This window comes from Ochotona princeps, chromosome 11 (genome assembly GCF_030435755.1).
Source record: "Ochotona princeps isolate mOchPri1 chromosome 11, mOchPri1.hap1, whole genome shotgun sequence".
NCBI classification, from domain to species: Eukaryota; Metazoa; Chordata; class Mammalia; order Lagomorpha; family Ochotonidae; genus Ochotona; species Ochotona princeps.
Genome location: NC_080842.1, coordinates 4,423,067 through 4,441,456, shown reverse-complemented (window position 1 = coordinate 4,441,456; position 18,390 = coordinate 4,423,067). Strand labels below are relative to the sequence as shown.

General features: G+C 58.2%; 1 protein-coding gene across 1 annotated transcript; it reads right to left on the bottom strand.

The window, feature by feature from the left end:
• Positions 1-6,343: 6,343 nt before the first annotated feature.
• Positions 6,344-9,567, bottom strand: ZNF703 (zinc finger protein 703). The gene is given in 3 exon segments (XM_004598501.4): positions 6,344-8,184; positions 9,087-9,209; positions 9,211-9,567. Coding segments are annotated over 3 exon segments (1,806 nt in total). The 5' UTR covers positions 9,334-9,567; the 3' UTR covers positions 6,344-6,624.
• Between the last annotated feature and the right edge of the window lie 8,823 nt (positions 9,568-18,390).

Below are 18,390 nucleotides of genomic sequence, written 5' to 3'. Positions count from 1 at the left end.
TTCTCTCTATTTCTCCTCTGTGGAATTTTCTACAGCGAATTCTCTGTAATTCTGCCTTTCATATATATATATATTTTTTTTAAGGCACAATTTCTGGTCTGGGTATCTTGGCTCACCTGCACGGTGGGTGCTGGGTTCGTGAGCCCCGCGGGCAGGAGATCCGGCAGGGCTCAGGTCGCCTGGCTTGGGTCCTAGGGCCCACCTGCATGGTGGGTGCCCGGTTTGTGTGTCCCAAGGGGTGGGGAGGTGGGGTTCTGTGGGGCCCGGGTCACCTCTCCCAGGCGTCCTCCTCAATGGGAAAGGCAGAGCAGTGGACACAGACCCTGATGTACGTGGTCAATACGGCAGCCCATTGGGTACCATTGCAGAACAGAGCACATTGGATGAGCACCCCAGCAAAAATCCGGGTGAATGGAGGAGACTTGAGGTTGACGATGTCAGCCAATGGACACTGGGAGGGCTGCATCATCCTTGTACTGGCAAAACGGATGCAGCATTTCAGAACTGTCCAAACCACTTGGGCAGGACCTTCGGAGCATGTACCACATCGTTTCTTGCTTTTTCAGCCCAGTTTTTCCAAAAGCCATGGGTCACAGATTACAAAAAATAAGATTCTTGGCGAGGATCTTTTTTTTTTTTTTTCTTCTTCAATTTTAGGGAGTTTGCAAAATGATTTTTAATCATCTTCAAGCCATGTAAGTGCCCCACAGTGCCCAAGTCACCGGCTTCACCTATCTGGCTCATCTTTCCAGGTCAATGAGCCCATGGCAGGGGGATCTTTTTAGGGGGGGCAGTCACATGCTACAGCCCCTCCTGTGTTCCCCTATTCCCGCCCCCTACTTGAGGTGACAGCATGAGCCTTCTCTTGTTTCCACAGTTGGTCTTCTGAACCTGAGACTTGTGTGCGGCTAAGACAGGTGACAGAGTACCCTAACTCACCAGGCTGATCCCCCTCCACCTCCCCCCTCACAGCACACTCCCGCTGGGGTAGATTGACTTGTTGGAGGTCACACAGCAACTGGACTTTTTAGTTGATTTGACTTTTTCTGATCAACTTGAAAGGAAGAGATTGGAAAGGCAGATCTACAGAGAGGAGGAGAGAAAGATCTTCCATCCATTGGTTCACTCCCCAGGCGGCTGCAATGGGTGGAGTTGAGCCGATCTGAAGCCAGGGGCCAAGAGCCTCTTCCGGGGCTCCCACACGGGCACAGGGTCCCTGTCCTCTGTTGCCTCCTAGGGCAGGGAGCTGGATTGGAAGCTCTGGGAGTCATGATTTAAACCCAGGGCATGTGGCATTGCAAGCAGCGACTTCACCCTGGGAACCACCCCACCCACCCAGGTTTTAGAACTAGCTGGGTGAGGATCTGGCTTTTTGGAGTCGCAGTTCAGTGCTCTTTCTGCTCTCTCTCTGGAACGTCCAGCCACTCTGGAATTCTCAGGATAGTCCCCGTGTTCACAATATGTTACTGCTATCTGCTTCCACGGCCACTTTCCTGCCTCTCAAGCATCAGGTCCTAGGATTTGGCCTTTCAAAAGACTCCTTAATGCATCTGTGAAGCCAGAAGTCACTGAAGGCTTTTCTTGGGTGCAGAGGAACTGACAACCAACTGGGACAGGCAAATGTGGAGGGGGATTTTTTTTTAGGAAGATGGACAAGTTGGGGAAAGAATGGATGGAACGGGCCAGAGGCGTCAGGCCCGGGTCCTGTTAAGCTTGCTTCTTGCAGCTCTGGGAATGAAAATGACTGGCTTAGGGGTTCCCTTCCCACCACCTCTAGCCTTCGGGCTTTCAAGAGAGGTGGGGTTAGCACTTTCTCTGTCCGACCCCTGCACCATTTTGCACTTGTTTGGATCGACGCATGCGCGATTACGCCTCTGGTGACAGAGGTCCCGGGCTCATGGCTCACTGCACATCTTGTCTGTCCTCTGTAACCTCTTCCGGCAAAATCAGGCGTTACATTTACCCACTTCCTTCTGTACCTCCTGACCCATCTAGCCCCACACTGAGGACACGAAACAGGAATTCCTGAAACCCTGGTGGGCTGGAGCAGGGTCCTTCCCCCAACTCCCTAAAGTTCTCTGTCCCAGCTGAAGCAGACCAGCCTACCTGGGACACCCACAGCGCCACTTTCTTGCCGTCCCCTGAAGTTCAGGGCAAGCAACAGAGATGCTTCTGAGTCGTGGTCCCCTTTTCTGGGGCTCGGTGGACCCAGGGGTTGACAGCTGGTCTGGGGCAGGGGGCGCGGTGGGGAGGGCACTGGAGGGGGAGAATGTGGGCCTGCTGAGGGTTACCATAGGGCAGGCTTTGTCTAAGGGTCATGGCGAGTCTCTGCTGACCTTGGAGCTGAGTGCCTGGCTAGGAACTGACAGAGACCAAAGGGTAAGCAGCTTCCTCCCCGCTCCGGGCTGCAGATTTTTGTTTTAAATGTCTTCTTTGTTGGTGTGTGCACCCTCCCTGGGCGGCGGGAGTGGGCAGGAGGAAGACTGAACTGAGGAGGGACACTGGAGGGGCTGCTCCTCCCTTCCTCACTCCCTCCCGGACCCAAAGCCCGGTGCCTGCTTTTCCTGTTGAGACAGGGTGCATTTGTGGAGTGCCCTGACTTCGCACACACCGAGGCCCGGCAACGGCTGCAATAAATCAATAGGAAAATAGAAGCTGCCAGTTAGACTAAACAAGTGCATTTGCAAAGACGGCGAGCCCTCATTAATCACTCTGACAGTCCTAAAAACACATTTCCCCTTTAATGACTGTATTTGGATAATCAGTGCTTTTTCCTCCTCGGTCAGAGTTTGAGTAACAGACAGCTGGTGTTTCTACAGCCACCGGGGGAGGCAGGGCTGGGATCAGGGTCTGAAAAAGGGTGGGGGTTGGCTGCAGGGCTGTTGTTATGCAATAATGGGGGCGGGAAAGTTCCTGGGCACTCCCCAAGACCCCACTCCCCACATTAGGTGAATCTAAAAGGTCTCATGTTATTTATTTATTTATTTGAGGGGGTGGTTTTAGGAGTGCTGGGAGGCCTGGGTGGGGGAGGAGGTTGGCTTCCTTTAGGTGACCTGGACTTAGCCAGGGGGAACTTTTGTAACCTGGCCCGCTCCTCCTTCTCCATGATGTAACACACTCACACGCTGCAACCTTATGAAAATGGTAATTCAAACCCAGAGTATTCCAAATTAAACCATACATTATCGGAGGCACTCAACCACTTATTTGGAAAAAAAGAAAATGTATGAAAGCAAATCGAACTGAATGCCAGCTTACAACACCCCTGCCCCCTCCTGACCCCAAGAAATGGTGGCTGTGGTGGTACAGGGGCCACGGCAAGGTGAGTCGCACCATAAGCTGGCCATGCATCAGGAGGGGCTTTAGTGCCTGCCCCAGGAGACAGAGTCAAGGGCTCCATGCCTCCCACTTGGGCAGCACAAGGAAAGTAAGTCTTCTCCCTCCTCCTCCTCCCTTCCTCTCACTGCTGCCCACGAAGCCACAAAAATAACCAGGCGAGAGGTGTGAAAGTAGGACCCTGAGCCAGGTCTCAGGTTCCACCCTTCCTGGGGCCCCATTTCTGGCGCCTGGAAGAGATTAGAGAAGGGGGAGGGGAGGGGAGGGGAGGGGAGAGGAGGGAGGGGGTCAGGAAGAGAAGGACCTGCAGAAGGAGGTGGCGGCCACTCTGCAAGTCAGAGTCTCTGCATGGATCAATCCTGCAAAGAAACACTAGGGGACAGAGGGACTCCATCAACATGGTGACTTCCTCCACTTCCCGGAAGTCCCCACTTGACCAGCCCCGAGGACATCTCTGCTTCCCTGATGGGCTCACCCCCTGGGTGCCATAGTGATACTGGGCTGGAGCTCCCTGCCCAGCCACACCTCCCCTTCAACCCCCAAAGCAACCCATTCCTTTTCTGGGATAGACTCCGCAGCCCCACTTCTCCAGTCTTTACTGTCACCCAGGGTATGCGGCTGGCCGTCGCTCCCCCAAGGGCCTCCTGGTCTACCAGTTGGAGCCTCTTCCTCCTGCTCTTTTCCCACGGGGTGGGAGGGGCGAGCCTGGAAACCACCAGCGAAGTGGAAGTCCCCTTGCAGAAGTGCGTGTCCTCGGAAACTCAACAGGGTGTCTGCAGGCACGTGAGGGGAAGGAGAGGCGGGGAAGGAAGAAGCAGCCCAGACAGAGGACATGGGGAAAGCACAGCGCCTTGTGGGAGCGGGGTGGGCAATACTGGAACATGGCGATAGTTGCAACTCGGAGAAATCTGACAGTCAGTCTAAGGACAGTACCAGTCTCTGGGCAGGCCCCGCTCTCAGCATGGCCAGCTTCTGCCTTACTTGGGTTCTACCAGCCCAGCAGCCCCGCAGCCCCAGTTCCTTTCCCTGGGACCCAAGTAAGGTCTGAACGTGGCCATTACGGGCTTCGAACCTGAAGCCATACAGACACTGCCCGTGAACACAGACACTGCACATGAACACACATGGCACACGAACGGACATTGCACACCAACAGACGTTGCACATTGCACATCAACATGCACACACGGCATGTTGCACACGGTCAGGCACTGCACATACACATTGCCTGTGAATACACGGACACAGACGGTGCACGCGAACGTTCGCATTGCTCACACTGTGCCAGAGGAGGACCTGCAGAGAAGGCGCGTCCACCCTGCGCCTGGAGCGCTGGTGGCCATGCGGAGACGGCGGCCGGCAGAGGGCGCGAGAGGCCGTGCTGCAGCGCGCGGGCGGCCGGGACGTACTCGACTCGGTACCGACTCCAGGCCGGGAGCCAGGCAGCACTGACGCAGAATCGGGTACCCGGAATCGGGGCACCCTGATCTTCCACTCCCCTAGCCCCCCACCCCCGATGGACAGCACCTCACAGACGATTGCACAAGGATGCAGAAAGCCAAGTGTCAGTCAAGAACACGGGAGAAAACAGTCCGGGGAGGGCGGGTGGAGGAAGCCCCACACCTGGTTCCAGATGAGACCCTTGGGTGGACGGGTAGGGGTGTGTGCAGAAGAGGCCGGAGCCCCCCAAGCTTTGCAAAGCACTGCTGTCAGCAACCAGCAGCAGGCGCATCTACCATAGTGGTAAAGGAAAGCCAGCGCAACAACAGCAAGCAGAACCGACTCACGCCACCCGGGTGGCCAGGGTGGGTGCCCAGTGCGCAGCGTGGGTGCCCAGTGCGCACGCGGCCGTCGGGTGGCTGGGCGTCCTGCCGCGCTCCTGCCGGTCACCAGATGGCGCCGGAGGCACACCGTCTCCGCTCGGCCGCCCCAGTCCTGCAGCCCCGTTCCCATGGCGGGCCCTGGCACCTGGAACCAAGGCCCTGGAGGAAAACCCGCTTTCCACAAACGCCTTCCACCCGGGACACGCCGAGGCCTTGGAAGTGAGGCCGAGGGTCAGATCACCGGGTTAAACATGCTATGAAAGCATTCGGGGTTCTCTGGAGAGTACTCTCCACGAATGAGGTACGGGACTTGGTCTGGCCTGTAGCAAGTAGCCATCAGCTATCCAATCCATAAAAGCCGCGTATCTGCGTGGGGGCCAGTGCGCGAGGCAAGAAACGCACACCACGGTCTGAATATAGCCAAGTATTCCATTTATTAACAAAATAAGTCTTAACCACGGGAGCGCTGGACTGCACCCCTCACGGGCCCTCCCGGCTGCCCCACACCTCACAAGGGACGGTGTGAGAAGCCCTGGGGCCCCCAGGCCGAGCAGCACTCCTTCTATCCATTTGCTTCAGGGCACCACCCCCTCTGGCCCCGCGACGACTCTAATGCACTTTGCAAAAAATAATAATAATAAAATAATAAAAAAAAAGTCCCACGCCATCGGGGGCGGCGTGATGCACTTGGGCAGGCGTGGCTGAGGAGATCTGGGAGGGACAGCGTCCGTAAAGACGCAGTGTGTGGGGGCCTCTGAGGTGGGGTCCGGCAAGGCTGTGTAGGGGAGGGGGCAGGAGGGGATGGAGCGGGGTGGGGTGGGGTGGGGGGCGCTGGGCAGGAGCCCAGCAGCGGGACTTCCTATCAAAGGTGCGCCAGTCCTCCCTGCACCTCCAAAATGTGTTACCTCCCCCAGCTAACCCCAAACTTCTCCACTATTGGTACAAAGGGGGTAAAAAAAAACCCCAAGAAACTCTAATGGAAACCAGCAAGAGGAGGGCTAGAGGGGGCAAAAAAAGGGAGTGGAAGGGGTGTGGGGTCTTGGGGACGTGTGTGTGGGGGGGCGCAGCTGCATGCAAGGAATCCCCCGGGGCAGGGACAACTCAACACGGGCAGGAACCCCAGCTCCCCTCAGTCCCCCCAAAACCAAACCAAGCGGGGTGGGGGGTGGTGGTAAAAAAAAAAAAAGTTAAAAAACTTCTACCTAAGGGTGAAGAAACAAACAAAAAGGCCAGGAGGCGGAGACAGGGGCGGGGGCGTCGTGGCGGGTGGGGTGCCCACGAAGCCGGCGTTGCGGCACCCCGTCGCCCCGCGTGGGCCGTTAATGCACTTAGATTCCCAGCTTGTAAGCTAACAATAAATACACAGTCCGCTGCGAGGGCGGGGGCTTCCGCGGGGCGGGGAGCGGGCGGAGAAGCGGGGCGGGCGCGGTGGGCGCAGGGGCGCGGCTGGGGGGTCCCCCCGGCGTTACTGGTACCCGAGCGCCGAGGCCGAAGCCAGTCTCTGTCCGTAGAGCGCGTAGGGCGAATAGTAGGGTCCTGCGGTGGGCAGCGACGGCACGGCCAGGCTCCCGGCTGTGGACAAGTGACTCTTGCCATACGGGTGGTACCGGCTCAGCCCCAAAGTGTGTGGACTCCGCAAGGACAGCGAGCCCGGGCTGCCGGGCGCGGCGGGCGGGGGCAGGTGCAGGTGGCACGAGGCGGCGGCGGCTGCTGCTGCTGCTGCTGCGGCGGCGGCCGCCCCGGGGTAGGCGGCCAGGAGTTTGTCCGCGCCGGGCAGGGCCGTGTGAGTCCGCAGGTGGCTCAGGAGCTCCTCCGAGGTGGCGAAGCGCTTGTCGCACGGCCCGCTGGCCGCCACCCAGTTGCAGCTATGTGGCAGCGGTTCGTTCTGCAGCATGAAGCCGTAGGTGTAGAGCGGGTGGCCCGGCAGTGCGGCCTGCGCCGCGGCGCTGGACGAGAGCGCGGCCGGCTGCAGCGGGTGGCCCGGGTACACCAGCGGGTAGCCCCCCGCCTTCAGGCTGGGCCCGGCCGGGTCGTGCGCGCTGCAGGTGGAGCAGCTGGAACCGCCGGCGGCGAGGTGCGAGGAGGCGCCGCCGCTGCCACCGCCGTGGTAACCTCCCAGGCAGTAGGGGTCACGACATAATCCCTGCAGGAACGAGGGCGGGGAGGCCCCCGTGAGCGGGCTGGAGCTGGGGGGCTTGCCGGGCGGCAGGCCCAGGCCCCCCGACAGCTGGCCTCCCACGAGGCCCGATTTGCTGGGATCCAGGCCAGGCACGAACTGGGACGGGTAGCCGGCGGCGTAGGCGCCCACGATGGAGCCGTGGTAGCCGATGCTGGACGGCGGCAGCGGGAACACCGAGTGGCCCGGCTTGTAGGGCGACACGGGGGCCACGTGGCCGGCGCCCACCAGGGCCGAGGGCGGCTCCGACTTGCGCCCGGAACACCCCGCCTCGGCGCCGTGCACGCCCGGCTCTCCCCCGGCGCCGCCTCCGCGGCTCACGGCCGCCGGCTCCGGGCTGGCCTTGGGCTCCTGGTCTTTCTTGTCCAGCTCGCCGCCTCCCCCGCCGCCAGCCTTGCAGTCAGAGTGATGCGGGGAGCCGCCCCGGGAGCCGGCGGGCGAGGACGCAGCCGACACTGGCGCTCCATGCGGGGGAAAGGGCGGGCAGGCGGCACTGGGGACCCTGAAGCCCGCCTTGTCTCCCGGGGACGAGGACGACGACGACGAAGAGGAGGACGTGGACGACACCGAGGAGGAGCCGCTGTCTTTGCGGGAGTCGCCGCCGCCGCCCGCACCCTTGGAGTAGGGCTTGAAGCTGGACTTGTCCTCGGCCGGGGCGTCTCCCAGCTGCTTGAGCGCCGCCGCCGCCGAGCCGGCGCCCGGGGCCGAGCGGCCCGGGTCCTTGTCCGCTCCCAGCCCGCTGGCCGCGGCCGCTACGGAATTGAGCTTGGACGAGGGAGGCGGGTCGGGCTTGCCGATCTGCGAGCAGGTCTGGGCCAGCAGCGCCAATGGACTCTTTTTGGCGTCCAGCTGTGGGAGACAGCGAGGCAAAGGGTGGGGTGCGGGGAAGAGAGTAATAGGGGGTTAGACTGGGCGGTCAGGGCCTGGAGACCAGGAGGGGGAGGCCAGGGTCGCGCTCACAACCGCCACTCGTGCCTGCGTGCGCCCCAGGCCTGGGAGAGCCAGGCGCGGCCGAAGGGCTTCACCAGGAGGCCACCACGGGACAGAGTGACTTTTCCAGGCTCAGGGCTGGGTCTGGTCCCCCGGCCAGCTCAGCTACACGCTTTCTTCCGGCCCAGGGAGAAACTCCGGCTTTGAAGTTTGGCTGGGGGACGGGGGTGGGGGTGAAGTTCGCTTGGGACGGGTTTCTGGGCGCTGGCGCCCGCCCGCGGGGTAGGAGCTGGGAGAGGGAGAAGCGCGGAGGCGAGGCAGGGCCTGCGGTTGGCGCCCTCTCCGCGCGGCCCCGCCCAGCTTCCCGACCGGGGAGGGCACCCCGGGGAGAGGGGCAGGAAGAAAGGGATGAGGTGCCCGGGCGGGCGGCAGGCCGAGTGCGCCCTAACCGGATGGGGCAGAGGCAGAGCGGGACCCAGGCGGTCTCCGGGCTTCAAAGAGAACCAACCGAGTTGGGGAGGGGGACGGGCCAGGGAAGGCCCCTCCCGAAAGTTCACCTCAGGCCCCGAAAACGGGTGCCGGAGGAAAAGTACAGCACCCCGCCGGGCCTCCAGCAGCACCGAGGGCGAGCAGGGGAGAAGGAACCTTCCAGGGGAGACCCTGGTGTGCTCGGACGTCTGCTTCGCACCCCTTCCTCACCCTGGCCCACCAAGCGTTGCCGGGCTCGGGCATCACACCGGAGTCTACCCCCGACCCCCGCCAACTTCCCCGCCAAGGGGCTCGGAGCCGCCGGCCGCAACCGGGGCGCGGGCGCGACTGACCTCAATGGGGCTGACGGGAGTGGAGGACAGCGGCTGCAGGTACTCCGGGTGCAGGAGGTGGCCGGTGTGAGCGCTCAGCATCTTCAGGACCCTGATGGGGAGCCGGTTCGCCTGGCGCAGGGGGGTCCGCCGGGGGCAAGAGGGACACCGCCACCGGCCCCGCCGGCCTCTTCCCGCCGCCGCCGCCGCTGCTGCCGCCGCTGCTTTCGGGTGTCCTTGGGTTAGATCCAGCGGGCGAATCGCTCATTTGGAGGAGGCAGCGCCGCTGGGGGGGCGGGGAGGGAGGGGGAGCACCGGGAGACGAGCTCCCGGGCGGGTGGCTCGCTCCGCAGCTTCAAGCGCGGGGCCGCGGCCGCTGCCCGTCCGCCAGCTCCCCTCCTCCACCGCCGCCGCCGCTGGCCCGGGCGAGCTGCACAAAAACCTTCGCCGGCCGCGAGCCGCACGTCAAATAGCCCCGATCGGCCGCCCCGCTTCAAAGGGATCGCCGCACCCACCCAATCCCCGCTCGCGCCGGGACCCCGGGGCGGGGAGAGCGGGCGGGCCCAGGCCGGCGCCGCCGGTGGGCGGGGAGAGCCTTAAAGGAGCCTCCCGCTCGCGCGCCCGCCGCCCGGGCCTGTCCGCGCGCGCGTCCCCTACCCGGCGGCCCGGCCGTGCGCGCCTCGGGGTCCCCCAGGGGGCGCGACTTCTCCGCGCCCCTGTCTGCTCCTCCGCGGCCTCGCTCTCACCGCTCGCCCGTCTCCCGTCCCGCCCCTGCGGGTGGTGCTGACAGGGGTGGGAGGCTGTCACCGGCCGCCCTGCGGGACCCGGCTGGAGGGGGACGGGGTGGAACGCGGCGCCTGCGGGGGTATCGCGGCGTCCCGGCGTCTCCAGCAGGCCGCGTGGGGGCGCGGCTCGGGCTCGCGCTCGCCGGCACCCAGGGGGCTGTCCCGAGTGCGTTGCTCTTGGGAAGCGCCGCAGCCTGGGAAGCAGAGACACCCGCGGTGGCCCAGACGCGGCGAGAGGAGCCTCTAGCTGACTTTGAGCCTGTCGGGTCCGCCGCGCGCTCAAGTTCGAGGACGCCTCTTTTGGGAAGAGGCGGGGACGGCCAAGCGCAGGACTCTGGGCGCGTGCGCCCCCCCCCCCCCCACCCCGCTCCTCCTCCACGCCCTGGTTCCTGGGTTCGGGGTTGGATTGTGTTTCTCAAGACATTCTGTCTAAAAGGCCCCAGGTTCCCTTTCTATCGCGCGCCCAGCTGCTATCTCGGGGCTCCCGACTCACGGAAGAGGCCGATGTCCGGGGGGAGGGGTGCACTTCTAAAGTGCTCTACGGCGACACAAACTCCGGAGAGGGCCTTTTCCCACGCACAGGAGAAAGAAAATGCAGAAGCTTTTCCTAGAAGGGAATTGAACAGTGAAAACTCCGTACAATTGCAATGGGACTGCTCAATTCCCTGCGTCATGGGGATAAGGTGGCCGCGCCAGCTTCGCGCTTGGCAGAGATTTTTACCAAGTCATAGCCCGGACGCTCCTCCAGTTTCCGCTGCACTGCTCCTCGGGAGAGGAAAGCTGGTTGGGTGCGGGCCTCTGGGGAGACTACTTCCCGCTTCCTGCTGGGAGTCTGGCTTTCCCAGGTCACTGTCCACCTCTCCAGGACCACTCGGTCCTGACGCTGGGGAGCTGACCCACGCCTTCTGACGAGTAACAGAGACAGGTGCTTTTAAAGGGATTCAACGGGCAGAAAGAAGTCCCCCTCCTGGCAGTAAGCGTCCCTGCCTCTGCCAGGCGCAGTCCAGGGGAGGTGACAGTCTGCAGCCCTCTCAGGCCACCCCAGTCACACCCTGAGCCTAATGTGCACGCTGCCGCCTTTGGAGACACCTCTTAGAAATTGGGGCTGTGCCGTGGCACAGTGGCTTAGGCCTACCTTCCACAAGCCAGGATCCCCTAAGAAAACCAGTTCCGGGCTGCTCCACTTTTGATTCGGCTCCCTGCTAATGTGCCTGGGAAGGAAACAGAAGTGGAAGATGGCCATGCTTACCTGGTTGGAGTTTCGACTGACCATTTGGGGAGTGAGCCAGCCAGTGGAAGAATTTCTCTCATTTCATCTCTCCCTTAGTCTTTGTAACTCTACCTTTTAAATAAATACATATTGGGGGGGGGGCGGGGGCAGGGAAAGAGAAGGAAATAACACAGGTCCACCCTTCCCTTGATTTTACTCCTAATAAAGCAAAGTGGCCAAGATCGTCCTCATTGGGAGATGTCAGCTGTATTGCTAAAGAAAGCGTGAGGGAGAGGGTAGGAGGACCTGTCTGGTCTGTTGTGATGGGTGCTGCCCTTCCGGCCTGGGAGGACCTGGCTGTCTCCACCAGCACCACCTGGAACAAGTTCAGGGCTACCCCAGGATGTGCAGAAGGGCTGGGAGACAAGGGTGAAAGGGTCCCTGAGTGTTGCCTCCAGCCCAGCTGTGAGAGGAAGCCAAGAAATCGTTCCAGAACCCAAGCACATGTGTGAGAAATGATGAGTGGGAGATCAGAAGGGCGAGAAAGGGGGAGGGAGGAAGGGCACTTGCTCAAAGAATTTGGGAGGGGACTGGAGGAGAAAGCCATGGGATATTTACTTTTTATTCTAAGAGGGGAAAGGACTGGAGGGGGGAGAGGAAGGGACAGCAGAGGAGGGAAGGACAGGAGGACCAGTGTGGGGAGAGAGGGCTGAGAAGTTGCTGGGAGATAAGCCATTGTCCTCCCTGCCTCAGCTCCCTACCAGGACCTACTGCTGTCCTCGCTCTAGGGAAGTCTCTAGGCTAGGTTTTGGAGGGTGCATGGGGGAAGGAGCACATAGGGTTGGGACAGTAGGTCCCTTAGCTAGATCCAGCCAAGAACCTTGGGAGAGAAAATGGAAGAACCTACTAGAGCGGGCCAGAGGCCCAGTCAAAACCCTGCTTGAGGGGCTTTCATTGGGACGCAACTGGTTAGATGGGGTGACAATGGGAACCACTGTTAGCATCAACCAGTGGAATTCTTAGATATTCCTCTTCTGAACCAGCGCCTTGCCAATGCACCCGGGAAGGCAGCAGAAGATGGCCCAAGTGCTTGGGTCCTTGGGACCCACACATGGGCGACCCACACATGGGCGACCCAGATGGAGTTTCTGGCTCCTGGCTTTGGCCTGGCCCAGTCCTAGCTGCTGTTTGCGGCCATTTGGGGAGTGAATCCACAGAAGGAAGCTCTCCACCTGTCTCTTTATCTCCTCTCTCTCTGTATCGGAAATATTTTTCTTTAGTGATTTATTTATTATTTTTATTAAAAAGGGAGATTTACAAAGAGAAGAGACAAAGATCTTCTATCTGCTGGTTCACTCCCTCAGTAGTTGCAATGACCAGAGCTGAGCTGGTCTGAAGCCAGGAGCCAGGAGATCCTTACAGGTCTCTCACATGCGTGCAGGGTTCCACGGCATTGGGCCATCTTCCACTGCTCTCCCAGGCCATAAGCAAGGAGCTAGATGGGAAGTGGAGCAGCTGGGACACGAACCTACTCCCATATGGGATGCTGGTACTTGCAGCAGGAGGATTAGCCAGTTGAGCCATTTTGTGGGGCTGTATCTAAATCCTTAAGAAGAAAATGAGTATTGTCAACAGTGTTTGACATGTGTTTGGCTGACATGCTAACCCATTTGTTGCCCTGAGTGGGGCCCTAGTACCTGACAATGAGTATCATTTCAGAGATGCAGCCTGCTTTATGGGACAGGCCAGCTGTGGGGTGGGAGCCTTGCCCTAAGACCTAGGCACAAGTTCTCCCAAGTGCAAAAAGGTGGCTGACGTATGGTGAAGGGACCTCTCTCTGTCCAAGCCCCCCCGGGTTGCCCTGAGAGTGAGTGGGCGCCATTCAAACAGGGCAGCAGCAGGGTGGGCGTCAGGCACAGCCCTGAGGACGTAGCTAATTTCCTGGAACAGAGTATCCTGGCTCTGTGCTGAGTCCAGCCTCCTGCTACCGTGCACCCTGGGAGGCAGCAGGCGAGGACTCCAGGAGTCCGTACTGCCACCCACGTGGGATACCTGGATTGAGTTCCTGGCTCCTGGCGTGGACGTGGTCCACTCCTGGATATTGGGTGTTAGAGTGATGTTAGGGCTGTTCGGAAATGCCCTCTGACTTGGTGGTGAAGAACAAAAGTGGCCAGTATTGTGGCACAGTGGGTCAAGCCTCTGCTTGAGGAGAGTGCTGAATCCCAGCTGCTCCACCTCTGATTCAACATCCTGTTAATGTTACGCGGAGGGGTTGGGGCATCCCCAGAGCCTATGAGACTGTGTCACATAATGCAATGTAATTAATAAAAAATATATATATTAAAAAAAACTTCCTGTTACTGTGCCTGGGAAGGCCATGGATGATGACTCACGTGCTTGGGCCCTTGTCATCCATATGGGAGACCTGGACAGATCTGCAGGCTCCTGGCTTCAGCCTGGCCCCCTGACCCGGACGAGAGAACCATCAGATGGGACACCGCTCTCTCTCTCTGCCTTTAAGTAAATAAAGAGAGAAACAAGAAATTGAAACCAAGGAATAGCAATTCTGCTCATAAATGGGGTCACTAAGCAGCAGGGCCGGTTACCAGTCCCCTTTTAAAGTTGAAGATGGAGGCGTGGCCTGTAGGGGTTGCTGAGGGGGCACTGGGAGTCAGGTGTCTGGGTCTGCTGGACTGGCCTGGGCCAGTTAAACTTCCCTGGGGGCTAGGAGACAAGACCCAGGAGACCCGTGGCAGACAATGCTGTGTGGTGGGCACTTGGCAGCAGGAGACATCTGTGACTGCCCAGTCCCACCCTCCCTGCCCCCCAGCATCCGCCAGCCTTCCCGTCCCTCCACCCATCACCTTAGTACAAAATGACAGCACTTCTTCCCCCTTCCCCCCATCCAACCTGTGGGCAAACGTATCTTCTTTAAAAAAAAAATGTCCTCTAGAAGCCATGGAGAAAGTCCTTTAGGACATTGTGAATATTTATAGTCTCCCCCCCATTACTTCAATTTGCATAAAATGCACCATCCAGGAAAAAAATGCCTGAGTCAGGTTGGGCGCTGGAGGTGGGCGATTTGTCTTGCGGGGTTAATGTGTCGCTTTCCATCCCCGGAATTGCCTGAATGATCGTCTCTCGGCACACCACTCAAACCCTAATGGTAACAACATGAAATAATATCTCACAGGGTAACTATTTACATTTTTTTCCCCCACAAGCCGTAAGAACTCTGAAAAGTCTGCCTCATACAGGACTTGGTCTTCCTCCCTGGCACTTAATATCTCTCAGTGGCTGGTGATTATGGCTTTGGCCGTGAGCCCTGACTGGGCACACTGCAGTCGGGCCACACAGAGCCGATTCTCTGCCTGCCCAACCCTGGGCTTCACTCACAGTCCTGGGGCATGGAGGGCACGCCAGGGATGCCTAGGACAGGTGGCATCCACTCTGACGGCCGGCCTGGCCAGAAGTGTGGGCTCCGGAGACCTAGGCATCTCTTCGCTGGTGTCCTCACAGGTCCGCTGTAGGTGCTGCTGTGACACTGGCCCCTTGCTGTCTGCCAGTCTTTATTTTCTGAGTTCCCACTAGATGGAAGGCTGTTGTCTTTTCCTCTTTCTGTTCTTCCTGCCTCCCAGAGGAGTGTCGCCTGGTCATCATTGCAGTCTCCAACAGGGAGAGTCAGATTCTAAAAGCACTTTGCAGGCAGTATGCCATTTAAATCCTTGTCAGATAGGACATCGGAAAGCTTTGAAACAATATTTTTATTTGAAAGGCTGAGTTACAGAAAAGAGAGAGAGAGACAGAGAACTTTCCATCTGCTGGTTTATTCCCCGAATAGCCACAGCGGTTAGAGCTGCGCTGATCTGAAGCCAGGAACTTCTGCTTCTTCTGGGTCTCCCATGTGGGTCCAGGGGCCAAAGAACTTGAAGCATTCTCTCTGCTTTCCCAGGCCGTAAGCAGGAATCTGGATTGAAAGTGGAGTGCCCAGGGCACAAGGTAGCGTCCACATGGGATGCTAATGCCACAGGTAGAGGCTTAGCTTGCTATGCCACTGAGCCACCCCCGACAGGCCATATTGGCTCTCCCACTTCACAAAGGAGTGGAGGTCTGGGAACTTGCCCCAGGTCTGGGCTGGTGAGAGTGTATCCATCTCTCTTTTTGTAATAATAACTATCCAAAGAATAGTTGTTGTTGAACATACCTGCATTTTACATAGGAAGTATATATTAAAACAAATCATGGAGAGAATATGTCTTGTGAAAAAGCAATGCACAGATTTCAATTTTTTTTTCTTGCACCCCAAGGAGCTCTTCTCTTGATTCCATTTGCCTCAGCCTGTCTGAAATCTCTTTGCATGGAGAGCTATCGGTTTATATGCCACCTGACTGTCTTCCCCAAGGATTTCCCCGGACTGTTCTTCAGGGTGTCCCACGTCCAAGCGCTATTTCCCGTTTGCTTCCAGGTTCATCACTTAGCATACGGGCTTGAGGCAAGAGTCTGAAGTCACACAGCAAAGTGGCTGGCACGGCCTGGGTCCTTCTTAACTCGCTGGGATGCCTCTGGGCACCACCCACCGCTGTGTGAAGGGGAGACAACTCCTTTTGATGAGAGCAGGAGGCCATCACCTCCTCTTCCTCCCCCAGGAATTCCCTTCTGAGACCCACTGGGAAGAAAGGGACAACAGGAAGTGTAGAGAGAAGTTTATCTCGCAGTCTGCGTTTGATCCGGGTCCCTGACTAGCCGAGGCTTTGAAGCTGGGGTTTCATTTATCTCCGATCAGCCCCTGGGGAGATGGGCAGTCCCCAGGAGGGGCCGGCTGGACCTGTGCTTTTGAAATCGCCGCTCCTGGCCTGCTGGCCCTGATAGCGAGACCCCAGCTCTGGTAATCATTCTTGACCATCTTGCCTCTTTGGACTTTCAAGCTTCTTGGTGATTCCTTTTTTTCCTTTGGCAAAGCCTCCCAACCCTGGTTATCAGTTCACACTTCTTCGGTACTGATTAGCAGCAGAGCAGTTCCACCCAGAACAAGAAATAATAACATATATTGAACATTTACTGGTGCCACTGTTCTGAGTACCTCACCCATCACAGCTCATTGGCTTCTCACTGCAAACCAACAGGGCGGGTCACCATCCCACCGGGGAGGCCTGGAGGAAGAGGAGGAGGAGGAGGAGGAGCAGGCAGCAGCAGCAGCAGCAGGGAAGGGCCCCTGGGGAAGTTGAGTGACCAGCCAGGTCACACTGCCAGGCTGGGGCAGGGTGGGAATGCTGAGCTACTATAGCCTCAAGAGCTGGGTGGGGGTGGGGCGATGCAATTAAAGTGGGGGAGACAGAGCAGGCGAAACTGAAGGATAATGACCTTAGCCACTTTGCAAGGATCCCCTTAGAGAATGAGAAACGTGCTAGGAAGGAAAGAAGTGGGAGGAATATTTGTTCAATCCGTGAATTGAGTTAGTCAACTGATGGATTCAATTATCCATTCGTTTGATTGGTTAGCTGTGGCCGCTGGGTGGGGTAGGATTCCGTGCTGGGGCAAAAATTGCCAGGGTCTCTCACTTCCCTGGAGGCAGTAGGGCAGCTCCCCAACACCTGCCCTTCTGGCGTCTGCATCCCACGATTCGGTGTTCCATGGCTGTCCTCCACAGGGCAATGCTGATTTCCACCTATACTGGATGTGTGTCCTGTACCCTCTCTCATTTGGTATAAGGAGAACCCGGGAGCCCAGTGCAAGTACCGTAAGTGGGAAGCAATGACTGTAACATCGCCCCTTCTCTGGGCTACCACCCTGTGGGACCTCCAGGAGCCTTCAGGGCCTTGCAGAAGGTTGGGCTGGCAGCAGAGAAAGTCAGGGTCCCTGGGCCAGCATCGCATCTGCTTCTGCTCCTTCTCATGGACTTCGGCCAATATGGTGATGATCTGCACCCCTTCTTCTGTGGAGAAGCCTGGAAACTGCGCCCCTTTCTCAGCCATGCCCCCAGATGGCCGCTCCAGGCTCATTCCACCGACCTACTTTGAGAAAGAGTGAGAGCAGCTCAGGGGGTGGCCGGCTTTGCCACAAGTTGCGTTGGGTGGAGCCAAATTCCACGGCCCCACATCCACAGAGCAAGGGTTTGTGTGGTAGGTGCCCGGCATGAGCCTGGGAAAGCAGCCGAAGATGGCCCAAGCACTTGGGCCCCTGCCAGCTATGTGGGAGACCAGGACACAGCTCTAAGTTTCTGGTTTTGGCCTGGCCCAGTCACCTAGGGAGTGACTCATTGGATGGAAGATCTCTCTCTGTCTTTCCCTGTCTGGGTAATCATGCTTGTCAAACAAATAAAAACATGACTCTCTAAAAAATCAAAGTGATTTAAGATAATTCCTCATTTTGTAGAAAAATGCAATTATTTACTTATAACAAGGTGTGTTCCCGTGGCATCAAATCCCAAAGTTGTGTGAGAAGTCCGAGTGAAGAGAACTCCCTTTCAGCCCTTTGGTCTGTCTTCCCAGTGCACTTGTGCAATGCGCTATTACACATTCTTCCAGTCATCCCAGCTTGCATGTTGGCAAATACGTACCTTCCTTCCTTTTATAGAAACAAACGACAGGGCCCTGCGGCGTGGCCTAGCGGCTAAAGTCCTCGCCTTGAATGCCCCGGGATCCTGTATGGGCGCCGGTTCTAATCCCGGCAGCTCCACTTCCCATCCAGCTCCCTGCTTGTGGCCTGGGAAAGCAGTCGAGGACGGCCCAATGCATTGGGACCCTGCACTCGCGTGGGAGACCCGGAAGAGGTTCCTGGTTCCTGGCTTCGGATCAGCAAGCACCGGCCATTGCGCTCACTTGGGGAGTGAATCATCAGACAGAAGATCTTCCTCTCTGTCTCTCCTCCTCTCTGTATATCTGACTTTGTAATAAAATAAATAAATCTTAAAAAAAAAATAAAAGAAACAAACGGCAGCCCACTATCTGCTTTTTAAAAAGGATGAATGGATTTTGGAGCTTCCATAGTGTTGTTTCTTTGTTTATAATTCGGCAGCATTATTTGGTGATGGGCTTTATAATCATCCCTCCAACATGAATCCTAGCCTTTTGTCCCTGCAGCCAACAACTACACACACACACACACACACACACACACACTACTCTGCATGTGTGCCATCACAACTCCAGGGTAGATTCCTAGCGCGGAATTGTTGGGCTAACTGCCCTGCACTTTGAGAACAAGTTGGTCAGCTGGCCTTGGGTGACCCTTAGGCTGGGGACTCAGTCGGGAATGAGTGAGGCGTCTCTCTGGGGTATTGTGGTCACGGTCATTTGCTGGGGTAGAGGACGTCACAAGAGGGGTGCTCCTC